Here is a 19,553-nt window from a genome sequence, read left to right as displayed (position 1 = left end):
TGTCTGTGTTAAGTCTGGTTGTAGTATTATTGTGGGTCAGGAGTTGTTTAAGATTGGGTGGCTGTCTGTAGGCAATGAAAGGTCTTCCTCCCAGAGCTTGAGAAAGAGAACTGTCATTGTCCAGGAGAGGTTGTAGATCTCTGATGATGCGTTGTACTGTTTTAACTTGGGAGCTGTATGTGATGACTAGAGGTGTTCTGTTATTTTCTTTTTTGGGTCTGTCTTGCAGCAAGTTCTCTCTGGGTATCAGTCTGGCTCTGTTGATCTGTTGTCTAACTTCATCTGCTGGGTATTTTAGTTCTGAGAAGGTTTGCTGTAGATCTCTTAGGTGAGAGTCTCTGTCTGTGGAATTGGAACAGATGCGGCTGTAACGTAGTGTAGTCGTCAACAGGCTCTCTCAGCTATCTGCCTACCTCCCATTCCCACCACCCTTCTGAGTAACACCCCTCCCCACCTTCTCACTATATAGAAGGATCTGGCAACTTCTGTTTCAGTGTATCTGAAGAAGTGTGCATGCACACGAAAGCTCATACCAAGAACTAACTTAGTTGGTCTTTAAGGTGCTACTGGTAGGAATTTTTTTATTTTGACTATGGCAGACCAACACGGCTACCTATCTACTACTGAAAGATCTGAGTGGGTGATGGACTCTACTTACTACTTGGTGGAGTAAACAAGACAAATTATTGTGGCATTATCTACAGAAGGTGGGATTAGTTCGTAATGCATCAGAAGTTTTCAGAATTCAAAAGAGATCCAATGGAAAAGGGACAGACAATGGCTCAGTTTGCACATAATGCTAAGCCAAACCATGGCTTAGCACATATGGACAAGAATGTGGGCTTCTGAAGAGATCATGGCAAGTTTTGCTCATCCTGATGGACTGCAGAAAGAGAAGCCATGCTTGCCTTCGTCTGTCATCCAAACCCAGGCTTGTAGTTGGTCTCTTCCAGTCCAACTGCAAGCTGGAAACCAAAAACAAGCCTTGCCTATCGATCTTGCTTTGTCTGGAGGAGACAAATCATGAGCCTGAGTTGAGACAACAAGCTAAGCCAACCTGTGGCTTAGCTCACAGCTTCACACCAGTACAAAGTAGAGCAAAGTAGCAGGGATGTCCTCTCCAAAACCTTTCACCCTCACACGGTCACACTATGCCATGGTTTGGCTTAGCACTTATATGCAAACTGGGATGGGTGGTGGAGGTCTGGTTTGCACAACTCGGACGGTAGCAAGTCACGAATACACTTTTCATTCAGCACCCTTATTCTTCTGGAATTGTTAGGCTTGCAAAAGAAAAAAGAAAATTTGAGCAATCTTTGTAAGGTGATTGAGAAGTGTCATATAGTATACCATTGCTCCTCCCATATCCCACTTTCATATCAATGGAATATGGACAGAATAATTTCCATGGGGGTTTTACTTGTCTTAAAATTTAGCTTCCTGGTTTCTGAGTTGTTAGTATGCATTTCCATCTGACATCAATGCTGGCTTGGGCTGATGGGAGCTGTAGTTTGAAAAATCTGGAGGGCACCAGATTTGCCAAGGCTGTCCTATATTATGTTGGGTTATACCGGCATCCTTAAATGAACTAAAATGTAAGAAATATATCCAAAAAAATAAATCAAAACACTCAACAACTGATACATGAACATGACATACCATTATGGACAAACACTAACTGTCCTTCCTCAATATGAGCTTGGGTAAAATTAAGTGTACTTTTGTTTGGAGAAGACTTGAGTGCCAAGTGACCATTGCTTGGAGGAGAAATAGAGTACAAGAGTTCTGCGGGAGAAGAATCTTTATCTTCTGCACAGAGGTCATTCACAGTTATTTCAGTGACTGATCCCACCCAGACCTTTAAAAAAAACCACACACACACACACACACAAGAGAAAAACAGGAAATAATTACACAAATTGATTCCGGTTACCCCAAGTGGTTAAATGTATAGCTTTGCCACTAAAGCAGGTTGGCAAGACCTAGGAAGGTCCGTCATTATAATCCTTTCAAACTACAAAGACTTAAATAAGATATTGAACCAGTAGGAGAAGGAATTGTGTATAGCCTGAGAGCAGCTGAATGCTTACAAAGATCGTCTGCGTGACTCACTCTGTCTCGATACCTATCTCAATAGCAGCAGTGTTTCATTGAAGTCTAGAACTGCAGGCCAATCTATGACTGAAACAAACAGGGAAATAGATGGGCTAAGGCTGATGCTCTGCACCTCACAGTCTGGGTCAAAAGAAAGGCGCCAGGAGAAAATGGCTTGGAAGAATGCCAGAAGCAATAATACCTTGGATATCCGCTTGCAATGTGCACATGGCCGCAAGATAGTAAAAGGAGAAAGGGGGAAAGAAACATACACACATGCTGATGCGGCAATAAATCTGTTAGTCTTTAAGGTACCACAACATTTTGCTGTTCTTGATGCAATGGATTAAAAGAAGTTACCCCTCTGGGCCAGGGCTTGCCTGCTATTCTGCAAGCTCTCTTGACCCATCCCCAAACCCCTCTTTAGCCAATCCGCTAAGCCTTGTCATAAATGCATACTCATCAGACATGACTAATTTCTGGTTTTTTCGGAGGCTGCTCTGTTCTCCAGTTTGCGGCATTTCCCCCCCTGCCACACAGTGAAGCTGGCTCCATCTAGCAGCAGCTGTGTGACAATTACGGAAAAGTGTCTGCAACATCAAAGAGCAAATAACAAAGCTGGCTTAAAAGAAAGGCCACCTCATTACTGTTTGACAAGTCAGCTCCTGATGGCTCTTTGGAGATGTTACTTTTGACTGACTGAAAAAAAAATGGGGGCAGCAGATTTTAATTAACTTTTTTAACTGCCTATATGTATGTCATTCCTGAAGAGGTGTTCCTTTCTGTGTGAGAAAGATGGGAGAATGCTTCTTCTAAGTTGACGTCTTCTGTGTGCATCATCTAACAGCAAAGTATGGTTTTCTTCTTTATAACTATTATTTTTCTAATGCAAACATTAACGCGGATTTAATAAATCAAATCACCTTTGAAGACCAGTTTCCCCTTTTCTCATGCACAGGAAACAATACCTCCTTCATTCAACATCTTTATATGTACACATAGTAAAAATTAGTTTAAAAGATAAAATACAATCTGCTGCCCTATTATAATCAGGGCCATGTTCATTAAAAATGTGGGGGGAACTCCCTTTCTTATAAGACTACTCTGAGCCCACTTAGCATTTCTGCAACGCCTCAAAGAGTTAAATATCTCCCAGACTAGACCTTGGCTTCCCTATTCAGTAGGTCTGCTTTCTAGCTCAGTAACAGGCTTGCTATGGTCCTCAGTACTGCTTACAACACAGATTTCCAGCTCTTTACCACCTCCCCGACCCCCAGTCTCTTCCACGTCACTGGTATTACAGTCACGGAAACTTGCTTCATGTTAGGGGGTCTTGCTCACACCTAATTCTGGACCTCCAAGATAATCTTCTCCTGGGACAGTATCAAAGTCTGCACAATCCCCTCAAATTGTTTTTAATCAATTACTCTGATCAGTTAACTAAATATTGTTGCTGTGGTTATAAATATATAAGGATAAACACAGAAGAGACACCTGTGGATTGACTGTCCCATCAGTATGTTGTTATCACAAACTGTTTTGGAAATTCCCGTCGCTGGTGGCGGGGGCCTGGGATGGAAACAGGGACTGCGATTTGAGAAATGCAAATAACTGCCCCTGCTCTCACAGTTACTTGTATCCTGGCCACAACATTTCAGAACAAATGCATGCATTGCAGAAGAAAATGAATGAAGCAAACGACTGAGAAAAGACACCCCACGCCCAATAGCACCATTCACAAGAAATGCTCCTGGGCTGAATCAATGGGTGAGTGGGGGTTATATCATGCAAGCTGGCTTGTCCCACTCGACATTCACATTAGATGTACAGATATTGGGTGAGAGGTAATCTGGCATCCATGATGTCAGAGGCAGAACTAATCAATGTGGGTCTGCTCACATGTTGACACAGGGTACCACTGTTTCATGAAAAGGCTAATGTCTCTCTCTTTCGTCTTTCATCATTTGTACTCATAATTTCACATTTTATTGTAGCCCCTTCCTTGTCACAAAGGAACGCGTCAGATGTTAAGCTGCTGTTGGGCAATAAGGTTTCATATAATATTTAAAAGAACCACAGCAATCTTTGACAAAATTCATTCTCATGTTGAATTCAATAGAAACACCGCCACCACATCAAACGATACCTGATGATGCCTCTGCTAAGGGAAAACAGATACTTTAATTGTGAAATGGGATCACCAGAATGTGTGTTTAGAGTAAGACAATAAAGTAGCCCCCGCCTCAAAAAGAAAAAGAAAAAAGAATGCAGGTTATTGTGCAGAAATGTCTAGTTGCAACACTTCTCGACGGAAAGCAAATAGGAACCCCTTGCCATAAGAAATGAGCCAGTATTGCAAAATTAAAATTAACTCTCCAGCTTCCTGCCTTTCTGTGCCCAGGGAAAATTTAAAAATTTCAAAATGATTTTAATATTGAATTTTTCTATTGTTGTAACGTAACTCTGGGACCACAGTGGGTGTTTACCATCTCCCCAAATCCTGGAAAGGTGTTACTACAATATTACAGTGGTTACCAACCAACCAAACATAACTGGTTAAAAAATGCCAGCTGTCACTAAATCCAACGTGGGCAGGAAACCCTTAGAAATGGATGTAGCCATCATACAGGGAGACATTTGCTTTAACAAGATCCTATTTTTGGCATATATATATATATATATATATATATATATATATATATATATATATTGCTTTCGTATATATATATATATATATATATATATATATGTAGGTTTTGGTGTCTTCGGGTGTCTTCCCGTGTAAGAGTTGGGGTGTCTAGGCGACGTTTCGACGAGGTCTCACTCGTCATCTTCAGGCTGGTGCTTTCGGCTTCTTGTTACTAGAACAGAGCTGACGAGTGAGACCTCGTCGAAACGTCGCCTAGACACCCCAACTCTTACACGGGAAGACACCCGAAGACACCAAAACCTACATTCCTGTACCCGTGAAAATCTACGAAAGCAAATATATATATATATATATACACACGCCCCTTTATAACCAGGCTTCTTTGTCCCTTTCACTTCTCACCCCACCCCCAAACTCCTCCCTCCATCTCTACTGATTTGATTTCATCAGTGTTATTGTTGTATTCTGTTACATAGGTCATAGCCAACTATGTCTTACTCAGAGGAGACCCATGGAAATTAATAGGTGCATTAATTTCAACAGGTCTGTTCTGAGTAAATCAGTGGGACATGTTTTTTATAATTGAGTCCTGATTTCAACAAGTTTGAAGTGGGGCTGGCGAATCTGTGGCCCTCCAGAGTTTGCGGGGCTGTAATTGTCCAAGCCTTCTGGGAGTGGGGGAGCCCAACGACTTGTGGACTGCCGCAGATTCCCAATCTTTACATTACTACCTTCCTCATGGCCCAGCCCATAAACTTCAGGGCATTCCAAAAAAAGGATCATTATCTGTTTTCCTAGTTTTGTCTCAACACATTGTACAAATATAATACCAGATTCTTTTCTCTCCTTTTTAATTGAGTGGATCGGGGGGGGGGAGTATAAATTATGCCACCGTACAAGGGATTGTTAGAGTTCATGGATATCCAAAGCTCAACGTGTATCCACAATCATTTAATTCCGTCTATTTATTCTTTAAATTCTAAACATTACTTCTAAAAAGGTCACCTGCTCTGAACTGAATCTGCTTCCGTGGGGATGTTTCTAGATCGGGGTGGGGGTGTTTACGCCTCACTGCTGTACAATTAAATACTAAAATGGTATGAACCATCGTCAGGGCACCTCCTCACATTACAATTCTTTGATTCTGTTTTTTGATGACTGGGGAAGCTTCCACAAAAATGAAAACATGGCCCCCTTGTGGTTATACAGATATACTACTGTACTACTGATAAACTTCTGTACCTATGCTTGAAATGATGGCCACCTTAGATACAGTGGTGCCCCGCAAGACGAATGTCTCGCAAGACGGAAAACTCGCTAGACGAAAGAGTTTTCCGTTTTGGAGGTGCTTCGCAAAACGAATTTCCTATGGGCTTGCTTCGCAAGACGACAATGTCTTGCGAGTTCCTGCTGGTTTTTTTTCCTCCCCCCCCCTTTTTCTAAGCCGCTAAGCCGCTTATCAGCTGATCCGATCAGCAGATAAGCCGCTAAAAGCCGCTAAAAGCACTAATCCTTCAATGGGCTCGCTAGACGAAGAGAATCACAGAACGGATTCTTTTCGTCTTGCGAGGCACCACTGTACTAACTAAGTGAATGGGAAGCAGAAGATCTTCCCTTCCCTCTGCTTCCTGTGGATTCTTGAAAATCTGTTCTGGAAGGCTGGGGAACTTTCTGGAGTAGTGTGCGACATAAGAGCATAGGAAGCTCTCTTATACTGGGGCAGACAGACCATTGGTCCAACTACCTCAGTACTGTCTCCTTGAATGGCAGCAGCTTTCTAAGATTTTCAGGAAAGGAATATTCCCTGCCCTACCTGCAGATGCCAGGGATTTAACCTGGGATATTCTGCACACAAAGCAGATGATCTGGATGGGGAAGGGGAGATCGGTGAAAAATGTTGCACTACCCCTGGTTTCTCTAGCAGAGAAACAGGGTCCCAGTTTCCTCCAGAGATGGAAGGAGGCCTTGCACTCATGAAAGGCTGGTGAGGATCCAAGCTGATGCCATCTAGATAAAATTGCATTCCTGCTAACTTGAAACAGGCAGGATCTAGGAGACCAATTCTGCTTAGAATATATTCAAAGGCTTAATAATCTGAAACAGAAGCCACATACCGTTTATCACTCCCCAAGAAGCCAATCATGAACATGTGATTAATCTTTTGATTAAAAAGGGCTTGTGAATCATTCACTCAGATGGATTATTCCTCCAAAAAAGGAAAAGGTGAAGAAAGTTTCAAATGGTAAATTGTCAAAATGACTGATCGTTGCTGAATTAACCACTCCTTCAGAATATCAAACAGCACATTGCACAAGTTGGAAATCACTCAGGGGAGGGTTACAAACGTTGTGAAGGGATGAAAGGGCAAATCTATTGAATACCAGAGGGTGGGGACTTCCGGTCCAGCGCGAGACCGACTCAGGCGGGGATTTCTTCTCAGCGGAGAATCCCGAGCTTCTCGGAGGAAAATAGGGGCTCCGCAGGGCGCAGCGGACCCCTGAAAAGTATCTGGTGGGTGTGCAGATACACTGGTTCCCGTGGGGCCGAATTCGCGGACCTCCCGGCCGTCAGGTAACTCCGAATTCGGAGCGAGGAGTACGGCGGGGGAAGAAGCGGGCTGAGGGAAGCCATAGCTCCCTCCGAGAAAAGCGAAGCCCCGAGCCTGAAGGACAAGCGCTGGATTCTCAAAAAAAAAGAAATTCGAACGCAAATAAGGGGGTTACAAATTGGACGTGCATTAAAGATAATTCGATCAAGAAGGAAGTCAAAAGGGAGCGCAACTTTCTATCTGGAATCATGGTGGACGCAGAGATCTAAGCAAAGCGGAGAAAAACGTAAGTGTCGCTAGCGGTCAAATTTCTCTTCCCTCGGAAACTTTCTAGAAAGCCTGAAACTAAGTAACTGCGATAAAAGAAAGTAGAGGGGAGCAAAAAGACACTTTAAGGCTGAATAGGCGTCTGTTTCTCCAGTTCTCAGTACAAAAAAGGGGCAAGAAGGACCGGCAGTTTCACTCTTAAAGTTTTCTGCAAAGAAGGACTACATTGTAACAGAGACTCCATTGTCTTAGAGTCTCCATTCCTTCTCCGGCGGTCGTGTGCCAGGAGGGGGAAGCAGGAGAAAGGGGCCATCTCCTGGCTCGCTACTAGTACGCTACCTTTACTTAAACTAAAACTAAGGATCTCTAAACACTCAAATACGTAATAAACGGCCGGTATTCAGAATTTCCAATTCCGAAGTGGGGAAAAACTTTTCTTCTCGTCGATTCTCTTCTTTTTTCCTCTTCACTCCTTTGTTCCTCCCCCACCCCTGAACCTTCGGCTGTTGGGCGATAGCCTCCGGTGGCTGGGAGAGAAATTACAACTTGTTTTTCTTTTTGGAAACTATTATTTGTTTTTTCTTGGAAATTTACAACCTGTTTTCTGTTTCGTGGAACCTTAACGAGACACTACATATTCGACTTTAACCCACGGTTTTCCCCACTAGTCCGAGTATTTAAGGGATTTAGCCCAATTGGGGGCAAGAAGACTAAGAAAGTGTGCAGACACGTAGACATGGATTACGTTATGGATTAGCCTAAACGGTGGCAAGAAGAACCTAGTTCAAAGAGTGTGGGGACTCTTTTTTTTCACCTTTTCATTTTTTACTTTTTATTTTTTCTTTTCTGTTCCTGGGTTCACAGTCACCGGTTCTAATCATCAATATTTATACTTGGTGGATTAGCCTAAATGGTGGCATGAAGAAAGGACCTTGATTACTTTGATTACTGAGATTGCTCATAAAACATAACTGTACCAGGTTTAAAAACAGGTTTAAAAATACTCTGACTGTTGTACTTAAGGGGCAGCTGCGACTGCACTAGGGGAAGAATATCTGTTATCTTTTTTTTCTGTTTGTTTTCTTTTATTCTTGCTTGTCATTATTGAAGGTGGTTTAAATAGTAGGGTGGTATGGAGTAAGGGAGCTAAATAAGACTAAATTGTATGAAATGTCGCACACACAGAAAAAAGGTGGCGAGGGGGGGACTCCGGGAGAAAGAAAGAGTTCTAAACAAGACTCAGATTTCAGAGCTGAAATTTTAAAAATGTTTGGTGAAATTAGGCAGAGTGAAAAGAACCTAGAAACAAAAATGGAACAAATGGATGCTAAGATCGGGAAACTGGACAAGAAGATGGATGAGACGGTAAATGAATTGAAAGGACAAATCAAGGAAGTATCTAAGAGAACCCAGGCGTTAGAAGAAGGAATGAAAAGGACCAAAACGGAAATGAGGGAACTGAAACGGGAAGAAGACAAATTCAGGGTGGGGCTCATGGAAACCAACAAATCGCAAGAAGAAATGTGGGACGCCATCTCCATGAATGAACTCCGACAACGGGAAGTTAACCTAAGGCTGAGAGGGATACCAGAAACTCCCAACGAGAATATCAGACAAAAATTAATTAAAGAAATAGCTCAATGGTTAGAACTCCAAGAAGTGGAAGTGGCAAACACAATTCAGAATGCCTTCAGAATGAAGGTAAAAATGACTAAAGCGAAGAAATACCCTGGAGACTGTCTAATAACTTTTAAAGATAGAGACATGAGAAACCGGGTCCTGGAAAAAAATAGGGAAAAGAGACTGTCCATAGACGGATGCTACACAATCATATTTAAAGACATTCCAATCAAATTGCTAAAGAGGAGAGATCCCTATAAACCATTGGTACAAATGCTTAAAAAGAACAGCATAGAATTTAAATGGGAATTTCCGGAAGGGATCTCCTTCATGTATAAGAATAAGAGACATCGACTGACCAGCCCAGGGGAGATAGGCAAGTTTCAGAGAAAATATAAAGAATTAATTGCAGAGGAAGAAGAAGAAGCTAAAGGAGCAACAGGAGGGGTAGAGGAAGGGACGAAAAACGGAGGGCAAAAGGAGGAAGAGGAGGAGGACGAGGAGAGTGAGGAGGATGAGGAAGAAAGATTGTAACAGCCTAGGAAAACTCTTTGAATGATTTGAAACACTATGGCTCTAAAAATTTGGAATTGGAATGTTAACGGACTGAACGATAAGAAGAAACGAAATAAGGTGGAACAACTGCTAAAAAAGAAGAACTTAGACATAATTTGCATGCAGGAGACACATGTCGCAAAGAGACACAGAAGAATTCTGATCAATAAGAGACTCGGAAATGAATTTATATCCTCAGATAAAGAAAAAAAGAGGGGAGTGATACTATACGTAAAGAGTAAGATTGAGGCCCAACAAATTTTTAAGGATGAGGACGGAAGAATCATGGCAATTCAAATTATTTGGCAAGGTGAGAAAATAATAGTAGTCGGGATCTACGCGCCTAATGGAAACAAGACTGATTTCTTTAAGAATTTGGAAGAAAAGCTGCTGGAGTTCGCGGACCAGAAGATAATTTTGATGGGAGATATGAACGGTGTGGTGTCTTCAGAAATGGACAGACTGAGAAACAACAGATCGAAAGAAGGGAAATTACCAAAAACCTTCTTTGAAATGGTTAAAAATTGTAATTTAACAGACATCTGGAGGTTAAGGCACCCACTAGAAAAACAGTTTACCTTCTATTCGGAACCAAATCAGTCAATGTCGAGAATTGACCAAATCTGGATCTCAAACGAACTAACGCCAAGAATCCTTCAAGTGGAAATACAACCGAGAGTTATCTCAGACCATAGTCCCATTAAAGTGGAAATCAAAGGCTTCGAAGAAAGAACATTCAGATGGAGATTGAACGACTACCTTCTGGACGATCAAAGGGTCGTCCAGGAGGCACAGAAGAAATTGAAAGAATACTTTGAAGATAATAGCAACAAAGGAACGAAAGTATGCACAGTCTGGGACGCAAAAAAGGCAGTAATGAGAGGCTTCTTTATTCAACAGAATTCGATCAAAAAGAAAAACAGAGAGAAAGAAAAGAAAGAAATCTTAAAACAGATTATGGAAAATGAACAAAAGCTGATTAAGAAACCAAACAATGAAAGAATTAAACAAAGTATCAAGGCTCTTCAAACTCAATTCGCAATGATGATAAACAAGGAGGTGGAATGGAACATCAAAAAATTGAAACAAAGGAACTTCGAATTTGCAAATAAATCAGGAAAATGGCTCGCGTGGCAGACTAAAAAAAGGAAAGAGCAAAATACAATAAACAAAATTGTAGTGGAAGGAGATGAGATAACTAACCCTAAAGATATTAGGAAAGGATTCTTGGATTTCTACAGACAATTGTATAAAAGAAAAGAGAAGAATAATAGGAGAAAAATAGAGAGATACTTAAAAGAGAAGGAGGTGCAAAAGATCCCGACGGAAGCACAAGAAAGGCTGAACACCCCAATTGATACAATAGAATTGATGGCGGCGATTAAAAAAATGAAAAATGGAAAAGCCCCAGGACCGGATGGCTTCACAGCAAGATATTACAAAGAATTGGGTACAACCCTATCGCAACCATTGAGAGAGGTAATGAACACCATATTAAAGAAGAGGGAAATCCCAGAGACGTGGAAGGAAGCATTTATAATTCTAATTCCGAAAGAAGAAGCGGACTTAACTCAAGTAAAGAACTACCGACCAATTTCTCTACTAAACACGGACTATAAATTGTTTGCAGGAATAATGGCAGAAAGATTAAAAAAGGTTCTACAAGAAATTATACACGAAGATCAGGCGGGCTTCCTTCCAGGCAGGCAGATGCGAGATAATGTGAGAAATGTCATAAACATCTTAGAATATCTGGCCACCAGGATTGAGAAGCAAGCAATGCTGATGTTCGTGGACGCCGAAAAAGCATTCGACAACGTGTCATGGGACTTTATGCTTAAAAATATCGAACAGAGGGAAATGGGGAACGACTTTCTCAATGGGATAAAGGCAATCTACACGGAGCAAAGGGCGAAGTTAATAGTGAATACAGTGGTGCCTCGCAAGACGAAATTAATTCGTTCCGCAATTCTCTTCGTCTTGCGGGTTTTTCGTCTTGCGATGCACGGTTTCCCATAGGAATGCATTGAAAATCAATTAATGCGTTCCTAGGGAAACCGCCTTCAGACCAGGTCCGGGGACAGTCTGTCCCCGGACCTCTTCTGAAGGCTGGGGGGGGGGGACAAGGGCTTTTCTTCCCACCCCCAGCATTTTTTAAAACCCTGGGACAGCGGAGGACTTCTCCGCTGTCCGGGCGATCTTAAAATGCTGGCGGGCGGCATTTTAAAATCGCCCCGGACAGCGGAGGACTTCTCCGCTGTCCGGGGCGATTTAAAAGCCCCTGGGAAGGCAGGCAGGGGGGAGCAAAGACTTTCGCCCCCTGCCCGCCTTCAGAAGGTGTTCCCACCCCCCCGCCCGGCTTCGCAGCAGCGCTACGAAGCCCGGCAGCTGGGGCAGCTGTTCCCGCCCCCTCCCCCCTTCGGAACATCGTTCCGAAGTGGGGCGGCTGGGGCAGCTGTTCCCGCCCCACCTCCCCACTTCGGAACAGCGTTCGGAAGTGGGGCGGATGGGGCAGCTGTTCCCGCCCCCCCTCCCCCCTTCGGAACATCGTTCCGAAGTGGGGCGGCTGGGGCAGCTGTTCCCGCCCCACCTCCCCCCTTCGGAACATCGTTCCGAAGTGGGGCGGATGGGGCAGATGTTCCCGCCCCCCCTCCCCCCTTCGGAACATCGTTCCGAAGTGGGGCGGATGGGGCAGCTGTTCCCGCCCCACCTCCCCCCTTCGGAACATCGTTCCGAAGTGGGGCGGCTGGGGCAGCTGTTCCCGCCCCACCTCCCCCCTTCGGAACAGCGTTCCGAAGTGGGGCGGATGGGGCAGCTGTTCCCGCCCCACCTCCCCCCTTCGGAACATCGTTCCGAAGCGGGGCGGCTGGGGCAGCTGTTCCCGCCCCACCTCCCCCCTTCGGAACATCGTTCCGAAGTGGGGCGGCTGGGGCAGCTGTTCCCGCCCCACCTCCCCACTTCGGAACAGCGTTCCGAAGTGGGGCGGATGGGGCAGCTGTTCCCGCCCCACCTCCCCCCTTCGGAACATCGTTCCGAAGTGGGGCGGATGGGGCAGCTGTTCCCGCCCCACCTCCCCACTTCGGAACAGCGTTCCGAAGTGGGGCGGATGGGGCAGTTGTTCCCGCCCCACCTCCCCCCTTCGGAACATCGTTCCGAAGTGGGGCGGATGGGGCAGCTGTTCCCGCCCCACCTCCCCACTTCGGAACAGCGTTCCGAAGTGGGGCGGATGGGGCAGTTGTTCCCGCCCCACCTCCCCCCTTCGGAACATCGTTCCGAAGTGGGGCGGATGGGGCAGCTGTTCCCGCCCCCCCTCCCCCCTTCGGAACATCGTTCCGAAGTGGGGCGGATGGGGCAGCTGTTCCCGCCCCACCTCCCCACTTCGGAACAGCGTTCCGAAGTGGGGCGGATGGGGCAGCTGTTCCCGCCCCACCTCCCCCCTTCGGAACATCGTTCCGAAGTGGGGCGGATGGGGCAGCTGTTCCCGCCCCACCTCCCCCCTTCGGAACATCGTTCCGAAGTGGGGCGGCTGGGGCAGATGTTCCCGCCCCACCTCCCCACTTCGGAACATCGTTTTAAAATGCTGGGGGTCGGCAGCGAATGCTCCCGACCCCCAGCATTTTAAAACCTCCCCGGGACAGAGACTTCTCTGCTGTCCCTTGGAGATTTTAAAATGCTGGGGGTCGGCAGCGAACGCTTCGCTCCCGCCCGCCAGCATTTTAAGATCGCCCGGGGCAGGTGGGGGGAAGGCAGGCGGGGGGGAGCAAAGACTTTTGCCCCCCGCCGGCCTTCAGAAGAGGTCCTCTTCTGAAGGCCGGCTGTGGGCGAAAGTCTTTGCTCCCGACCGCCAGCATTTCCCTATGGGCTTTCGTCTTGCGATGCAAGCCCATAGGGAAATTCGTCTTGCGAAGCGCCTCCAAAACAGAAAACCCTTTCGTCTTGCGGGTTTTCCGTCTTGCGAGGCATTCGTCTTGCGGGGTACCACTGTAATGTGATTACGGAAGAGATAAAGATCTCCAAAGGCACTAGACAGGGATGCCCATTGTCACCACTGCTGTTCATCATGGTCCTAGAGGTGCTATTGGACTCAATTAGGAAGAAGGAAAGTATAAAGGGGGTTGCAGTAGGCCAAAATCAATATAAAGTTAAAGCCTTTGCCGACGATTTAGTTTTGTTGGCGGAGGAACCGTTGGAAACCGCAACAGAGATACTGGAAGAAATTGAAAAATTTGGAGAGGTGGCAGGCTTTATAATAAACAGGAAGAAAACCAAAATTATAGCTAAAAATATGGAAAAAACAGGGATGGAAGCATTGCAACAAAAAACGGGTATAGAAATCGCCAAAAAAGTGAAATACTTGGGAATATGGTTAACGCCAAAGAACATTGATCTGTTCCAAAATAACTATGTTTCGGTGTGGAAGGGAATTAAGAAAGATTTGGAAATATGGAATAGGCTAAAATTGTCTTTCTGGGGAAGAATTTCAATGATTAAGATGTTAGTACTACCGAAGATGCTGTTTCTTTTCCAGATGTTACCAATTTTAAAAGGAGTGGCGAATTTCAAAGAATGGCAAAAAACGATCTCTAGATATATCTGGCAGGGCAAAAAGCCGAGAATCAAGTATAAATTATTAATAGATGCAAAAGAAAGAGGAGGCTTTGCCCTGCCAGACCTGAAGATATACTACGAGGCATCGTGTCTTTGCTGGCTGAAGGAGTGGATAAAATTAAAAAATACAAAGCTCCTAGATTTGGAAGGATTCGATGCCAGGTCTGGTTGGCACGCGCATCTTTGGAAAGAAAGGAAAAAAGGCTACGGTCCATTTGGAAATCATATCTTTCGCAGATCGCTACTGGAAGTTTGGGACAGATACAAAAATATATTGGAAACAGGGGTTCCGCATTGGCTATCCCCGCTAGAGGCCATGGGAGTTAAGAAAATTAACATGAGAAGCGATTGGGCCACCTATGCAGATTTGGTGGTGAAGGAAGAGGGCAAGTGGAGGTTAAAACCATATGAACAAGTGAAAAAATATGTCTATGATTGGTTGCACTACCGCCAAGTAAATGAAATGTTTAAAAAGGAAGAGAAAGAAAAAGGGTATAAAGAAAAAGACTCAAAGTTTCAAACAGAAATTGTGAATAAGGACTGCAAAATAATCTCTAAAATGTACAAAATTCTGTTGGAATGGCACACAATGGATGAGGAGGTGAAAGTAGTTATGATTCAGTGGGCCAAAGATCTAGGTTACAACATAGATTTGGATGATTGGCAAAAAATATGGAATGAGAACTTGAAGTTTACCGCATGTGTAACACTAAAAGAAAACACAATGAAGATGGTTTACAGGTGGTATATGACACCAGTAAAACTATCAAAAATGTACAAGACCTGTAACAAGTGTTGGAGATGCAGAGAGAAAGTAGGTACATTTATGCATATGTGGTGGGACTGCAGGAAAGTAAGGGGGTTCTGGGAGCTGATACACAACGAATTAAAGAAAATGCTAAAATATAGCTTTGGTAGGAAACCAGAAACCTTCTTGCTGGGGATAACAAGAAGGGATATAAGTAGGAGAGACAGCAAACTGTTTCAATACGCGATCACCGCAGCAAGAATATTGCTAGCTCAAAGGTGGAAACAGGAAGAGGTCCCGAACTTGGAAGAATGGAGGTCAAAATTAACTGAGTATGCAGAACTGGACAAATTAACGGGTAAAATTAGATATCAAAAAGACCATAGATTCTTTGAGGACTGGGGGAAATTTACAGAGTATTTGGAAAATATATGTGAGGAGGGTACAACGCTAGTGTGTCTCAAAGAAGCTTTGTGAAAAATAGGGAATATTACCAGAAGGCAAGTAAGATCAGAAATATAAAACACAATGGGAATATTGTAACAAAGGAATGTGAGGATTAGATTAGTACTACGAATGATTGCTAGAGAAGTTGTGGGAGGTCCAAATAAGATAAATTATGTGATATGTAAATGGAAATGTTTGGTGTTTTTTAATGGAAAACCTTAATAAAAAATTTAAAGCGAATACCAGAGGGTGGGGTATTAAATATGGAGAAGCATTTTAAAGCATAGCATAATATAAGACTCAATCCCTCTTTCCAGGTTAGTCTGGGAATAATCGTTCTGTGGGGTCTCCTAACAACTCTCACCACCCTTAGCAAACTGCAGTTCCCATGATTCTTTAGGGGCAGCCATGGCTGTTTAAAGTGGTATGAAATGGTTTTAGATGTGTAGCGCAGATGGGGCCTAAATTAGGTTCCTTAATTTCAATGGCTCCACTCTGAATAAAACTTAACTGGATACTAGCCAATATTTTTCATGCATGTTTTTCATACAGAATTTAGGATGACCTTTTCAGTTCTAGCTGTGCTTTTTTCTGTTCTTTTCTGTTCTTTTACAGAAATAAGGCACAATTAACCCAGATGAAAAACTTGGAAATAATGTAGGTCTTACCCGAAGTATTTTGTTTCGTCTTATAACAGGGGGTTCATCATTTACTGGTGAAATAGTCACAAATACCATTTGAGGCAAGCTTTGCTTCCACAGTTCTGTGCTGTTTGCTATGATGGTGAAATTGTCAAGTAGCTGTTCGCTGTCATCATGAATATAGAAGATGAATCCTTGTTCTAGCTGAAAAGGGAGAGTAACCAAATTAAGAATCTAGCCTGTTCCAAAAATGAAACTGCAAGGATTCAACCACTACATGTCCTAAGTAACTGTCATGTTACTTATTACATTGTTCTTGTCCTGTGTTATATGCAATAAACAATACAATATACAAGAATGAAAGACAATACATTACTTTAAAATGTGGGAGGTTTCTCATTGTCAGAAGCAACATACTGTCCAGATCAATGGAATATTGACCACTCCCAGTTATACAGTTCCCAAATAATACCGTATTTTGCGCCCCATAAGACGCTCCGGCCCATAAGACGCACCTAGTTTTTTGGGGGGGAAATAAAGAAAAAAATTTTTATTTCCCCCCCAGGTGCGGGGCTGGAAGAACCAGGTCGGGGAACAGTGGGAAGGCACGCTCTGCCTCCCCGCTGTCCCCCGAGCTTGTGGGGCTGGCGATGGGGAGAAGTGCACCAGTCCCGCGATGGCAGGCAGCTCTGTGCCGCCATCCCGAGCGGGGCGGGACTTAGCGCCCCGCTCGGGATGGCGGCGTAGACCTGCCTGCAGTCCCGCGACGGCAGGCAGATCTCTGCCGCCATCCCGAGCGGGGCGGGACTTAGCGCACCGCTCGGGATGGCGGCGTAGACCTGCCTGCGGTCCCGCGACGGCAGGCAGATCTCTGCCGCCATCCCGAGCGGGGCGGGACTTAGCGCCCCGCTCGGGATGGCGGCGTAGACCTGCCTGCAGTCCCGCGACGGCAGGCAGATCTCTGCCGCCATCCCGAGCGGGGCGGGACTTAGCGCACCGCTCGGGATGGCGGCGTAGACCTGCCTGCGGTCCCGCGACGGCAGGCAGATCTCTGCCGCCATCCCGAGCGGGGCGGGACTTAGCGCACCGCTCGGGATGGCGGCGTAGACCTGCCTGCGGTCCCGCGACGGCAGGCAGATCTCTGCCGCCATCCCGAGCGGGGCGGGACTTAGCGCCCCGCTCGGGATGGCGGCGTAGACCTGCCTGCGGTCCCGCGACGGCAGGCAGATCTCTGCCGCCATCCCGAGCGGGGCGGGACTTAGCGCCCCGCTCGGGATGGCGGCGTAGACCTGCCTGCGGTCCCGCGACGGCAGGCAGATCTCTGCCGCCATCCCGAGCGGGGCGGGACTTAGCGCCCCGCTCGGGATGGCGGCGTAGACCTGCCTGCGGTCCCGCGACGGCAGGCAGATCTGTGCCGCCATCCCGAGCGGGGCGGGACTTAGCGCACCGCTCGGGATGGCGGCGTAGACCTGCCTGCAGTCCCGCGACGGCAGGCAGCTCTGTGCCGCCACCCCGAGCGGGGCGGGACTTGGCGCCCCGCTCGGGATGGCGGCGCAGAGCTGCGCTGGTCCCAGGAGTGCAGGCAGCTCTGCAGGGCCACCGGGAGCGGGGCGGAGCTTCTCCCCCGGCTCCCGGTGGCCGGGCAGAGCTGCGCTGGTCCCAGGAGCGCAGGCAGCTCTGCAGGGCCACCGGGAGCGGGGCGGAGCTTCTCCCCCGGCTCCCGGTGGCCGGGCAGAGCTGCGCTGGTCCCAGGAGCGCAGGCAGCTCTGCAGGGCCACCGGGAGCGGGGCGGAGCTTCTCCCCCGGCTCCCGGTGGCCGGGCAGAGCTGCGCTGGTCCCAGGAGCGCAGGCAGCTCTGCAGGGCCACCGGGAGCGGGGCGGAGCTTCTCCCCCGGCTCCCGGTGGCCGGGCAGAGCTGCGCTGGTCCCAGGAGCGCAGGCAGCTCTGCAGGGCCACCGGGAGCGGGGCGGAGCTTCTCCCCCGGCTCCCGGTGGCCGGGCAGAGCTGCGCTGGTCCCAGGAGCGCAGGCAGCTCTGCACGGCCACCGGGAGCGGGGCGGAGCTTCTCCCCCGGCTCCCGGTGGCCGGGCAGAGCTGCGCTGGTCCCAGGAGCGCAGGCAGCTCTGCACGGCCACCGGGAGCGGGGCGGAGCTTCTCCCCCGGCTCCCGGTGGCCGGGCAGAGCTGCGCTGGTCCCAGGAGCGCAGGCAGCTCTGCAGGGCCACCGGGAGCGGGGCGGAGCTTCTCCCCAGGCTCCCGGTGGCCGGGCAGAGCTGCGCTGGTCCCGGGATTGCAGGCAGCTCTGCGCAACCCTCGGAGCCGGTCTCCCGAGGGTTGCGCAGAGCTTCCTGAAGCCTGGAGAGCGAGAGGGGTCGGTACGCACCGACCCCCCTCGCTCTCCAGGCTTCAGCGAAAGCCTGCATTCGCCCCATAAGACGCAGGCACATTTCCCCTTCATTTTTGGAGGGGAAAAAGTGCGTCTTATGGGGCGAAAAATACGGTAATCTGCACTGCTTTTTAAACAATAATTTAAAACAGAATTGTGTTTTCAGTAATCTCACCTGTTTTCTGGTAAATTTAGCCAGTGCCACTCCAGGAAAGTTAGAGTTTGCAATCCGCCCATGTTTCGGTGGCTCAATCAAACCAAATTCACATTTGAGCCCTGCAAAATGGCTATTAGGGATTTTTATAACATCTTCATCCAGGACTTTTGAACCCCCTTCGGTGACTGTGAAGTTGTGTACATCTAATGGGATCACTTTTGGAATGATGTCCACAGCAATTTCTATTCCACTGACTCCCCGAATTCCATTGGTCACGTCCAAGGAAAGCCAGTCTTGGAGTTGGCCTGAGACAGTCTGCACATACTGGATGTTACCATCATTGATATCTTCCTGGCTGAAGGACAAAACTGGATTCTCTTCTGCTCCGAGGTAGCCTTCCTCTGATGCAAACTTCCGAAGGTACCCATACATTGCAGATGACCTTACTTTGAACTCTATCTCTGACGGCAAACTGTTTTCATGCACAACCTTGAAGAGTACATGTACAGTTCATTAAAAGCATAGAATAACCACCGTCTTTCTTTTAAAACAGTTTTCACATTTAAGCCTTAGAAAGTACAACACAACACTCTTCCATCTATGAGATTATTCACTGAGTCTGTCCAAGGCTCTTTGTAAAAGCTGCTTGCTGGTGGAGAGTTGGTAGGGTAGAGACACAGCACCATTTGGGCAGCTGTTGCTAAACTATGCATGCGTATAATCTGCATTCTGGCACAGAATACAAATGTATGAAGCTGACTTATACGGAGTCAGACTTTTGGTCCCTGTAGCCCAGTGCTGTCCACTCTGAGGGTTTCCTTTCCAGGCTCCTTT

The 19,553-nt window shown here is 46.7% G+C and overlaps 1 protein-coding gene across 3 annotated transcripts in view; it reads right to left on the bottom strand.

Moving 5' to 3' along the window:
* LOC308597099 (chondroitin sulfate proteoglycan 4-like) overlaps positions 1–19,553 on the bottom strand; it is a 47,554-nt gene that overhangs the window by 16,317 nt on the left and 11,684 nt on the right. For all 3 annotated transcript variants that reach the window (XR_014012835.1, XR_014012836.1, XM_081212602.1), the window contains exons 4-6: positions 18,738–19,208; positions 16,206–16,382; positions 1,660–1,858 (exon numbers count right to left, since the gene is read on the bottom strand). Coding sequence is in view for 1 of the 3 variants with exons in the window: in XM_081212602.1 (XP_081068728.1) it covers positions 1,660–1,858; positions 16,206–16,382; positions 18,738–19,208 (847 nt within the window). In the remaining 2 variants the exon portion in view is untranslated. The remainder of the gene's footprint in view (positions 1–1,659; positions 1,859–16,205; positions 16,383–18,737; positions 19,209–19,553) is intronic.

Source organism: Podarcis bocagei (assembly GCF_964188305.1).
Source record: "Podarcis bocagei genome assembly, chromosome: 11".
Lineage (NCBI taxonomy): Eukaryota > Metazoa > Chordata > Lepidosauria > Squamata > Lacertidae > Podarcis > Podarcis bocagei.
The sequence above is the reverse complement of the archived record's forward strand: the minus strand, read 5'-3'. Positions and strand labels throughout refer to the sequence as shown.